General features: G+C 32.0%; 1 protein-coding gene across 1 annotated transcript in view; it reads left to right on the top strand.

Moving 5' to 3' along the window:
• LOC149911224 (uncharacterized) overlaps positions 1–12,878 on the top strand; it is a 71,325-nt gene that overhangs the window by 35,818 nt on the left and 22,629 nt on the right. Inside the window, exon 5 of the mRNA XM_090117237.1 lies at positions 7,807–7,963. Within this exon, the coding sequence (XP_089973363.1) occupies positions 7,807–7,963 (157 nt within the window). The remainder of the gene's footprint in view (positions 1–7,806; positions 7,964–12,878) is intronic.

Raw genomic sequence — 12,878 nt, 5'->3', positions numbered from 1 at the left:
GAGAGCTCAACGTGCGGTACTGAAAGTAGCTGGAGGTTTTCCTTATCGTTTTCCCACTTTTGACCTGTACAGATTCTGGGACGTTCTATCTGTAAGACAGTCTTTTATACTCCAAACTGTCCTTAAGAAACACCAGCAACTTACGTTTAATCCTGACTCGATAAAAGATAAGAGGCGAAAGGACACAGTATGTCACATGGTTAGATTTTATTCAAAATTATCTCGGAACTTCTATTGTTATCTCGGCAATGATCTTTACAATAAATTAAATAAAATTCTCAATATTTACCCTCTCAATCGATCCAATTGTAAAATCAAAATCTCTATGTACCTGAAAACCTTAAACTACGATGATACAGAAAAACTTTTATGCAACGTTATATAAAAAATAAAAAAAACTATTTGCTTCCGCTTAAATTAATCCCCGTTTCTTTTGACTTCAGCAAAGACATTCTTCATTCATCAGCTCAGACTTCATTACAGACCTCACTATACACTCACTCATACACGCACACACCCATATACACATTCCACATACGCACATACACACACACAACAACCATCTATTTTTTTACTTGTTTTTAGTTATTTTATTTTTATACTATTTTACTGTTTCTTTTGTTTTATCCACAAGCTTGCTGCAAATTCTGCAAATTCTATCCATACGACTGCTACATTGTATTTTGGATATACTAAGTGGGGCCTGGTGACCCGTACCACAGGTTCTACAGAACCCACTTCGGGCACCAGCTCTCATAAGGTTGCGTAATATATAATGTGTATTTTTCATTAATTGTCATTTTTAACCCTTGTGAGAGAGACAAATAAAGGTTTTTATTTATTATTATTTATTATAATTAGCGAAGATTTGCATGCGCATTATTAATTTAGGAGTACTGTAATTACAGTGCACTAAAGTCGAGCCAATTTAATAGGCAACATTTGACGTCTATAAATTTTATCTTCGAAGAGAGGTAAACTACTTAAAACATCGATTAAAGTGAATTAATCGATACGAACTTGAAACATTTGTCAATCGAAATTGAAACACTTGTCAATTTTAAAATTGATCAGGGGAATCCCTGTCCTAGTAATATTCTTTCTTTCGTAAATTTAAGGAGCAAAATAAGACAAGTATCTACATAATTAAAAAAACACGACGCATTTATTAATTTTGATGATTTTTATTCAGAAGTAATCAATGCATTCGATTCTAGATGTCAGATTTAGATTTTTAGAGTAACGTCTCTGGTATTTAAAAAGAAAAAAAGGTTTATTGACACAAAATTGTAGCGACGTCAGTTCTTTAAATCAGAAATTTAAAGTTAATAAGTTATAAGTTAATTTTTAGTTTAATGTTAAGAATGGTTTCTCAGTAAAATCAAATCTTAAAATTACTTGTATAGTTGTATCGGTCATTATTATTATAAATATGTAATCGTAATTGAAAAAAGTTAAGCAAATGTGCAGTTCTAACAAAACGAAATATCATGTTATGCTATGTCGTCGTTACTAGGTTACGTTGTTGAATTTTGTCTGTCAAATGTTGCCTATTAAATGGCTCTACTATAGACATCATTTCAACTTAATTATTTCAACGTAATTGTACGTAAATGCGCAGAAAGGCCATAGCCTTAACATGGTCTTAATCTATTCGGCTTTGAACTAAGGCTTTGAACTGAAACGAATGCCTTAAATTCGTATTATATGCTTTTGAAACAATGCGACCATATGGGTATTACATCTTTATTGATGATTTAGTAAACAACTTTGTTCACCAATAGCTATTAAGTCAAAACCTTTTAAACCCAGTTTATGAGTTATACGTGTTCGTTTATTAAATTATTCTGCCAAATAACTTCTCAAGTAGAACGACGTTTCAGGGCTGAAGATATTTAAATGCCTAAATAATTCCATATTGTTGAAGTTAATATAAAATGATTGTCAAATTTATTGAAATCAAAACAATAAATTTCGTAAACTCTAAGGTTTATTCTACCAATTAAAAATTTTATTTACCACAATCAACCTGAGTGTTTACTGCAATGAACGAAAATTTTCCTTTTATTCTTTTTCGTGAATCGATATGAAGTCGTAAATTTCTTAAAGTGCAGGCATATACGAAATTTCGCCGTGACCTAGGCTAATGTGTTTTGCCTGGGCTGTCAATAGCTGTCAATAGGCCAACTTGCCTGTGTTAAAGGCCGTGTTTTGACGGGGTTCGTAGAATGTGTTTGTTCCCCGTCATCTTGCATTATAAATAATGTGCATATATAATGAGTTTGTAATAACGCTATATACATATTATACAGTTATCCATAGGTGTGACATTGACGTCATCCTTTTATAATGAATGAATAATGTCTCTTAAGCCGGTCAGAGTGGTCGGTCTAGTTATATTTTGAAATGTTTCTCCTTACACAGATTTATGAAGCTTCTTTTGATTAAAATAACTTTCAGGCCAAATTTAAGACGACTATAAGGTACTGTCTTGCTAATTGTGACTATTCGACATATATATTTTCAAAACTAATTTTAAAATTATTTGATATTACATACTTACTTAGGTATTAAGTCATTTTATTGAAAAACTGCACTTTATTATAAAACTTATTAAATCCGTAATAAGTAAAGTAAACTTTAGAGATTAAACGAATTTCTTACTTTAAAATTGTTTTCTGAAAATGATCAATTCACTATTGCGCAGATTAAATTAAATGTTTTTGACTTAGTCTAAATGATATAGTTATGTTATATTGGTTACCTATTGCATGTAGGTGTGCTTTTAGTTAAAGTACAATATTTTATTTCATTTAATACAAATAATCTATACATATAATAAAATCGTAGGAAAGTCAAAACTGTACATTGAATATTTTTTTAAAAGAATACATAATCCATGATCTATAATCGATATAGAAGCCAAAAATATAGTTTTTAGAATTTTTGTCTGTTTGTCTGTTTGTCTGTTTGTCTGTTTGTCTGTTTGTCTGTATGTTTGACCGAGCTAATCTCGAAAAGTACTGCATAGATTTACTTCAAATTTTGCATGAATATTCCTAAGAGGTCGGGTGAGGATAGTTTAAACATATTATCATGATATCACCTTCGGGGGAGGAGCTGTGAGCCTTTATTTTTCTTACATATTCCGTGTACTACGATAGCGTACAATCTAAAGACTCATGTTTAAATGTTTGTTTCGAGTAAGCCATGCTATTATCTGGCTTTACAAAATAAAAACTATGTCATTTACGTAATTTGGGCAGAGAAACAGTTAAATGAATCTTAGCAGTATAAAGACAAATTTGAAACAGCGCCATCTATGAAGTGTTAGAAAAATCAAACACACGTTAACTATTGGAAATTAATAATCATATGACGCATATATAAATGTTGTTTGACAATATCTAGATTGACACTATAAAAATTATGCCAATTGCCATTTAAGTAACTTGGGAAGAGAAACATAGTTTAAAGAATGTAAGTTGTATAATGTTAATTTTGTAACAGCGCCATCTATGAGATTTCGTAAAAATCAAATCAATTTAGATGTTAACACTACTGAATACACAGTTGGAAATTAATAATTTAAATATAATTATGTTATTTATTTAACTCTTTAGCCCATATCTTCCCTTCCCTATAAGGTATATTTCGTGTAAATAATAAATATACTACATTTTTTTAAAGTGAGGGTAGATGTTTATTATTTTAAGTAAAACTAGACACCATTATCTACAGTTAATCTAATATTGATTGCGTTCATTAGTTACAATTTTAGAAATCTTCGTATTTTATAAATTTACTAGCTTACCGCCCGCGGGTTCGTCCCCTTTGTTTAAAACCTAATAAATTATATACTAAAACCTTCCTCTTGAATCAGGCTATCTATTAAAAAAACCGCATCAAAATCCGTTGCGAAGTTTTAAAGATTTAAGCATACAAAGGGACATAGGGACAGAGAAAGCGACTTTTTTTATACTATGTAGTGATATTTATAAAGCATTCAATTATGCCATAAAACCAAAAATATCAAATGCAATCTTCGTGTTTTGTGAAATTTCACCATCATGCGTTCCCACAAAAAGTAAGTTGATACTTATAGGTATTTATTTTTTATAATGATAGCAATTCATGTTTTTTGTTGGTAGGTATTATATTACACTTTTAGAATGAAATAATAAAATGATGAATTCTTTTATTATTTTGAGGTGCATTGGGAACAGTAGTTTTTGATAAAATTTTATTTGTAAGTAGCTTTTTTTATAGATTTACAGTTAACTTTTGATTTTGTTATTTACAGATTCAATGCTCATAAAATTATATCGCCTTTGGAAGACGATTTCTGCTGATATTTTTACAACACCACTTGAAAATTGATGATTTGATGGTAAAGATAGTAGCAGCGAGGATTAAGTGGAAATTAGTAATCATCCGCTTCGTCAATTTTTGACTGAAGTTAATGTCCAACGTCCAATGGTTCAATCATTGGAAGTATCTCGGGAAATTTTGGAGGATATTTTTCAGGAAGGAGAGGAGGGGCAGCCAACCACATATCAAACGACTACGTTTTAGTACCGAAAAAAATGTTATTCCAAATGAAACGTAAATTTTGCACTCACAACTGTACAAGTAATGTTTTTATTTTGACTTTGCGGTTATCTGATTATAATATTTATCGTTATGGCTATCGAGGTACCGACCGTACTGGGATCAGAGTACATGATACAGTTCATCATCCAGGATTGCTAAGAGCATTTTAACACTGAAAAAGATGTTTTCTTTGAATCGTAGTTGCTTCATTTATTTATTTTTAATCATTTTAAATAATATGTTTTATATTTTATAAATATAATATCATTTTCATTATTTAAGTAGATAAAATAAATTATGTAACGGTTTTATAAGAAAACACAGTATATTTATTAGGCGACGGTGATTTCTTCCAGGCAAAAGATATTCATCAGCTCAATAAAATTGAATAGTATGTTGTTAGTTATTCTTTAGATTCACAATTGTAATGAGCATTTCCGCAAGCAAGTTGTATCGTAGTTTAGATATATCATAGTTTTGACATATTAAAGTTCCAACAAAACCCTCAAATTTTTGAACAGGGTTGAGCAAGATAATTTGAAAAATGTGCCGTGTTAAGTATCATAGAAAAGGTTAGTTTGTTGGTAATTATTATTTCTTCTTCATTTACATGTTGTTAGTAAAAATAAACTTTGACTAACAGTCAAGTATATTTTAACTAATACTACTTAATATCTATTATACCTACTTATGTTCAGTATTTATCTGTATTATTCATCATCATCAGCCCATATACGTTCCCACTGCTGGGACACGGGCCTCCTATGAGGGTACAGGCCATAATCCACCACGCTGGCCAAGTGCGTGTTGGCGGATGACACATGTCATCGAACTTTTTAATTCTTCGACATGTCGGTTTCCTCACGATGTTTTCCTTCACCGTTCGAGCAGTGGTGATGTTACAACATGCGCAGATAAATTGAAAAATCAATTTATTTCCTGCGCGCTCGCCTGGTCTCGAACCACGGACTTATCGATTCGAAGTCCGAGGTCTCACGGCTCACCACTGAGCCACCACTGCTTATCTGTATTATTATTGCTTGGTAATTATTATATTTTCATGTCGTATACCTAATTATAAACATAAGTTTGATGTGTAATTAGCTGGATTTATTTTTACACACTCACAGACTTATATTTTATGTTAAAGAGTGTTAATAGTGTAAATCATGATATTTTTTCACAATTAATAATAATCCTTTTTTCTAATGGTGTTGGCATTAAATTAAACCGCGCTGTCGTTTCGTTCACAAAAAGAGATGTTATGAGGAGCATATTCGGTCCTCATATTATCATAAAAAATCTGTGCGAAAACAATAAACACGTGTGAGGCCCTCACGGCAGATCGGGGCGGTCTGACGCGAAGTGGGGACAGCGTTGTCACTGTATCGCTCTTGCCACGCTGTTCACCAGACTTATTCGATAGTTCAGTTTTGTGTTAAGACCGCTGTGACAACCAACCCGTGAGACAACCAAACCCGGTCTCCCCTACTATCCCGTGCCACCGAAACCTTCACTGAGAGGGTATGACGTCTCACAGCTGATCGCAAACGGCATATTGTACTATCCCGTGAGACCGAAACCCTCACTGAGAGGGAATTACGTCTCACTACTGATCACGACAGTCATATTTTATCTCGAGAATCTGAAACTTTACTCAATATGAAGACCGTTTGACAAATGATAGGGTGCATCATAATATTATTCGATTTCTTGAAGATGAACATGAGTATAAGCAATGACTAGAGTAGGGACGCGAATATTACAATTATATGAGACAAGAACGATTAATAAGTTTGTTTAATGAAAGATTAAGAATTGAAACTATTCGGTCTCTGGAAACGGACGAATAGCGAGAGGGCCGCAGACAGATTTCGTCATAGTCTTAATGACTTGAGGTAAACAATCTACGAATTCGGTGGTGTGGTCTGACAAATATAAAAGTGGGTTTGCTTATAACCTCACAATTGATTACAGATCATCTTCTGTAAAGGCGTAGTATGTTCTTTTTGTAATGCTTTATAGTGTAGTAAGGAGTCGGCTTTCATTTGAAGATACACCGGAACCTTTGAAACCACTACTTTTAGAGGAACATACTGTGCAATGTAAACTGTTATTAGACAATATTCGCTCTTATAGTAGCGCGTTTCAAATGATCCTTTGGTGCTCAATAATTATCAGAAGGTCCGTTCATGCTTACTTTTAAGATACAAGGTCAAGTTTACCATTTGATAGGATCCCTTTTGCCTGTAGGCCAACCTAAGTTTGTTTAAATACCAATATTTTGTATTCGACTACAACGAATAGTGGAATACAAGAAATCAATATTTCTCAAATTTAAAACTGAACTCATTTCACAATTTTAAAACAGGTTAATTCGTATGTATGCAGTTTTAAATCGACATTAGAAGCTTTTCCTCAAGATGGTGATATCGGCACTCAGGAACTCCCTGGACGTGTTTTAAGTAACGCCCAGGCCACAGTATTACAAATTTTTCTTAAAATAGAGCAACGAATGTATTTTCGCATAGCAACGGAGGGGAACTCGCGGGGGGTCAAGGGACGCGTCACGCGGGCCACTTACCACAAACATGCTTAGTTTGTGGTACCGAGCGCGAAAGAAAGTCATCGTGTTTTTAGTAAAGTTACTATGTTAACTAACGTAATTTAATACTTAAGTACATAATATTCTATAATGGTGTGCTCAAACTGTTAATCTACATTTAATTTAGATTATTATATTTTGATACTAAGTAATGTAGAATTTAAATCACATTCATTCATGTTTTCTTCAGATTTTAAGATTTTCTTATCAGAGTGTTCAATTTTAATGTAAGTAGTTAAATTTTATAAGAGACAATAATTAAGAACATTCAAAAATAAAGTGTCACGTATTTTTTTTAAACGACGAATGACGAAAAACGACCTAATCGCGGACGAAGTCGCGGGCAACAGCTAGTGGTAGATATTGTTCCCGATTAGTCATAGTGCAAACTGCCTGGCTTTTCGATGTGTGCTTTTCATAAAAATATTACAATATATTCAAGTGTCAATTAACATTGACAAAGTTTAAAAAATCTCTCTCATCTCTGTCTCTAATATTGCAGTTAACGTTTGAATATTTTGTAATTAGTCACACCTTTCATGCTTTAGAAGACGCTTTCATAATCTTACCTGTATTGAACGTTGTACTGATGCAATTTATATTTTTAGGCAAACTATGAGTTGCAAAACCTCCTCGCCGAGTTTACAAAGAATGGCGTGCCTTCTTTGCAAGGGTTTGTCGCAGCCACTATACCTGACGAAGCTCTGTCTTACCTCATGTGGTCAGAAAAATCTGGCTGCCTCGAGTCTATATTCGACTGGAAAAGTAAGTACCTATATTTATGTTAACATTTTTATATTCTCATAAATTCATTTCATTTCAAATACGGCATGAACGGCATAGTGCTGAATCTTATTATTTTATGCTCTTATATCGTTCTAGATAGGTCACCTGGTGGTTCAAATGACCCATAACTTTTTCAACATGGGCCTGTAGTCTATTATGAATATTTTTTCTATTATTAAATACCAGTGTAATCCGAGAAAAACAAAACACTTACAGATTCCCCGTATTTCTATAAGTCCTATTTAATGATCCTCATTAAAGATAACATTTTACAAATAAACATCACAAATAATATTCCAATTTCTCAATAATTTATAAAATAATAACGAAATAAAAAGAATCTTTTATAAATACTTATAAAAATTTGTGTAATAGTCTATTTTTATAAAATAAGAAGATAAGTAGAGACGAGAAGAGATTCTTTTATTTTTGAAAATATTTTAATATTCAGTACCTACACTATTAATCCCCAGAAAAGGATTTAGTACAGAATTAGCCATAATCTCCAAATAATCCCTCCAATACGAAAGCAGTTTAAAGGTACTTAGCTAATTACATTCTTCCGATCGTTTGGCAATAAATGGAACTAGCTTAAGAGGCCGAAACAAGTCATTAATAGTAGGTACCTACGTGCTTGTTTACTGATCTATGGATACAGGGTTTAAATAGTACTGCCGATCAAATCCTGCCAAATAATAATAATTTACAAAACATTCAAATTGTCAAAAATTAACTTTTAAAGATTCCAAATTGCATTACATACTTTTAGAAAGTAACCTAAAACAATCGAGGAAATCTTTATAATAGGTAGCGCGCGGCTTTTAAGCCGAAAACTAACACTATCGAGGAATACTAGACTAGACAGTTTTATTAATGTAACTGTGCCTGACTTCCAAAAATATAATCCTGACAGTTCAAGAAACTGTATTTTATTTCCAACTTTTAAAAGAAAATACAACCTATTCACGCTTCAGCTGAAAACGAAACTGTATAAAGCTAATATTATAAAAGTTTCAGGACTAATTGCGGATACTATTTTCGATACAATATGCTATTGATACGTTCTCTTATACATCGGTATAATATATTAAGTTTATCGTATTATTAATTAATATTATTGCAGTCCCCTTCTATTGATTATTGGTTTGGGGTTGCCCATTAGGTACGTGCAGGCAATAACATAAATATATCCAGCTTAATTTTACGCGACCTTATATTTTTTGGTAGAATAGCTCTTATTATTAAGCGTGTCTATTTTTTAATCTTTAGAATTTAAGAACAATGCGCGAAGGACCCTTTTGTTATCATAAGGGTTAACGATCAATTCCAAGGCGCAATCCATCTTTATTCGGTTAACAAAGGGCTTTTCAAAGGCGATGTATATTACGGTTTATATGAAACAAATAGCGAGTAAATACTTGCATATAAGTATATGCATTAATGTTATGCATTCGTTTAAGACTACTCCGAATGTATTAAATTTTTTTAACAATCAATGAATGGTAAATTTATAGTTTAAGCAATTGATGATGATGCAAATGCAAGCAAATGATCATAACGTATATAATACACAAGATACGAAATATACAGCCAATAATTATTATTCTTAACCATAACCTCCGGTAAGCTTATTGTAGAGCATGAATTTGAAATATTAATTTTATAAAGTGGTATCCGAGTAGTTTGGTTCAAATTGGGTCAGGCCCGTCCCGGGATCTACCACACCCTCACCGAAGAGCATTTTTAAGTAACATAGCACGTATCCAGTTATTCCAGATGCCCTTTTGCAAACTCCTAACCCTTACTACTCCAACTTTTAATATCCCTTAAGCCATGCCAGATCCACAACTTCTCTCCAGGAACACATCTTTAACTCTCGCTAAAGTTTTTAACCTCTTAGTAAAGAATAAAGTGCTTTACACAACAGAAAATTTGGTCTATTATCAACTTGTTCAAATGTATTTTTATCTTCTTCAATTGATGTCTACGATGAAATAATGATTACTCACGAATTTATGAGACAGAAATCAATACATATAATAAAATTGTGGAAAAGTGATGTCTGTACAATGAAAATAGATATGTATAGAAAAAAATTTATAATAAAAATAATTATCACGAACCCAAAACTCTAGTTAAAATTTTTTGTCTGTTTGTTATATATAATAATATATTGTAGTAATATCCATTTAACATTTAACGTTTCAAGCGTCCGTTAAAACTGAAAGTAAGCGTTGCATTTCGATATTTAATGTTACTCGAAAGTCTGTTACTACACAAGGCTGAGCAAGGTAGAGTTTCATTTACTATGTAAATAACGCAAAACAATGTTTGCGTTGAACGATTTCGGTCCATGGCCATTTGTTAAACACCTTTTCATTTGTTAAACTGTATGCTTTTATTGAACTGAACGCAGTTATCATGAATCGTTTGTTGAGAAGGTCTATAAAGAAAAAGGTCATAGGTACAAGATGAGTCTATAATTTTTTACGCGCGGGTTTATACACATTTTTTTTAAATACCTACATAATATGTGGTTGGATAATACATAACAGATTCAAGATTATATTCTATTCTATTAGATATAAAATAAACGCTTTTATAAATGAAATGGGAGTCCAATGAAATCAAACATTAAAGTGCGAAGTATCAATGAGCATGAGAAAACGAAAAATTCAATGTGAGTAAAGGAAATTATGAGATAAGATTTCGTCGGCGATATCGTTCGAGAAACTTTTGTTCGAAGATAAAATCTTTCTGTTAAACGAAATTCCGTTCAGACCACTCTCTAACTCATCTTTATTTTGTTTAATCTTCCAATTCCTTATAAAAACTTATTATTATAAAATTATACATTAGGCTGATAAATATTTTTTTTAACCTCCTAAGACCCAGATCGGAACTACCAAAGGTAGTCGTAAAAACCCACTGTACAAAAATATGCACAAATTAATTTATTGCTGTCAGACCCAGAGACGTAAAACGTCGTAATTTTGAAGCTATACTTTTTAGGGTTTCGAAAGTATTTTTACCGTAATACCAGGTGTCTATGGGACATTTTTGGACACCTTCTGTAATTCTATCTTTTGTACAAAATTTTGTACAGTGGGTCTTAATATAGCAGAGAAAATAATAAATCAAAATTACAAAAAATAAAGTTTATTATAGAAATTAAATAGAGAACAAAATTTTTCCATTTGAGATCTTTAGGCTTAACTTCTATTAAGGCAATATTAAATTACGCGTCCTCGACTTCTACTCCCACGACTTCCTTCTTCCGCGAGTGCTTATAATATTTCTTCCACGACTACAACCACGTGTCCAACGTAGACGAATTCGTGTTCTGCTGCGACTTGATCCTCGCAAAAAGGAGAATCATCATTGTCATCTTCAATAAACGGCTGTTCATCTTCACTAGAAGAACTTGAAGATGAAGATTCCTCTCTACCATCTGGCATGTACTCGTCATCCTGTCTTATTATATTCAAAAGGGTCCTCTTCAGCTTCTATTCTAATTCATTTAGACACTGAAGAATCTCATTTTCATTAGAATCTAGAATAAAAACAAAAATACTCTCTATGAAAAGCAGATACCTAACGTTTGATACTGAGAACCAATGCACAAAATATTGAACAAAATAATTGATGACTTTGTGGATCACCTTTATTCAATACAGCAACAATAAATATTAATAGTGTGTAATATTTACACCTCATAGTATAAAATAACATTAACAGTGATGTGGGAAAACTAGTGATTATATAAGTATTTTGAGATTAAACTTACTCTTAGCACGAGGGAGCGGCAGGTTTCGCCGTTCATCACAGCTAGTTTTGAAAATATACTTATTTTTTTGTTGGCAGCGTTGATAACATAGACAATACAAACTATTTAAGTAATTTTGACATGTGAAACTATTCGCGGGAAGATTTGAAAAAAACTACAGTTGTTAAAAGAATAAGTACAAAAAATTGTACACTGGGCGGTTACTACTATAAACTATATGACAGAGCTGGGTCAGATAGCACTATTTTATTTTGTACAAAATTTTGTACGCGGGGTCTTAGGAGGATAAAGTTATCATGAATTAGTCCCGTTGTATCACAAACAAAAGGTACCATGGAATACAGATAACCTTTACACAAATATTATTTCATTATGAATTTTAACGTTGCTACACCATTCAATGTTTAATTAGAATTGTACCTACCTCTTTTTATTACAATTTAATATTTAACTATTCTAGGGAAATTCGATAACCAACCTTACTTTTAGATTATCCATAATTCTTAATTTCTGAATAAAGAGCTTATTCGATATCTTATTACCTATTTAAGTTTATAATTTAGTATGACCATGTTAATTTGGATTAAGGGAGTATTTATTTATGCTAAAGTCATATTATCACTTTTTAAGGTAATGATAAGACTAAAAATAAACTTCGATACATATTCTTTGCCTCACGGTATCTTTTACTCTTTTTGATAACTGGGCCGTACAAATTGAAAATGTTTTCCTAGATGCAGTTGCCACGCGTAAGTGCATTCAGCGGCACGAATCATGTACGGAAAAAGAAAGATTATTCTCACACGTCCTATGTCATATAATGATAATAATTTACTTTGAAATGTTTCCTTGAACGAACTCAGCCAATAGCGGAATCTGACGATCAGTAATGTTGAAATTAATGCTTTTAATTAAGCTAATTGCGAGCTAATATTTCACACCGAATTATGATGGAGGCTTTAATTATGCCTTTTTAATATTTTTGAGTGTTAAAATGAAATATTCTTACAATTTGTCAGCTGTATTTCGTTGTGAGTTGAAAAGTTTGAAATTAAAATTAATATTCAAATATTTTTATTCATGAATATGGGTACAATTCAGATCTTA

This window comes from Colias eurytheme, chromosome 1 (genome assembly GCF_061535395.1).
Source record: "Colias eurytheme isolate Ceu_HAF_F1 chromosome 1, ilColEury1 Martin Lab GWU primary, whole genome shotgun sequence".
In the NCBI taxonomy this organism is placed as follows: Eukaryota; Metazoa; Arthropoda; class Insecta; order Lepidoptera; family Pieridae; genus Colias; species Colias eurytheme.
The sequence above is the reverse complement of the archived record's forward strand: the minus strand, read 5'-3'. Positions and strand labels throughout refer to the sequence as shown.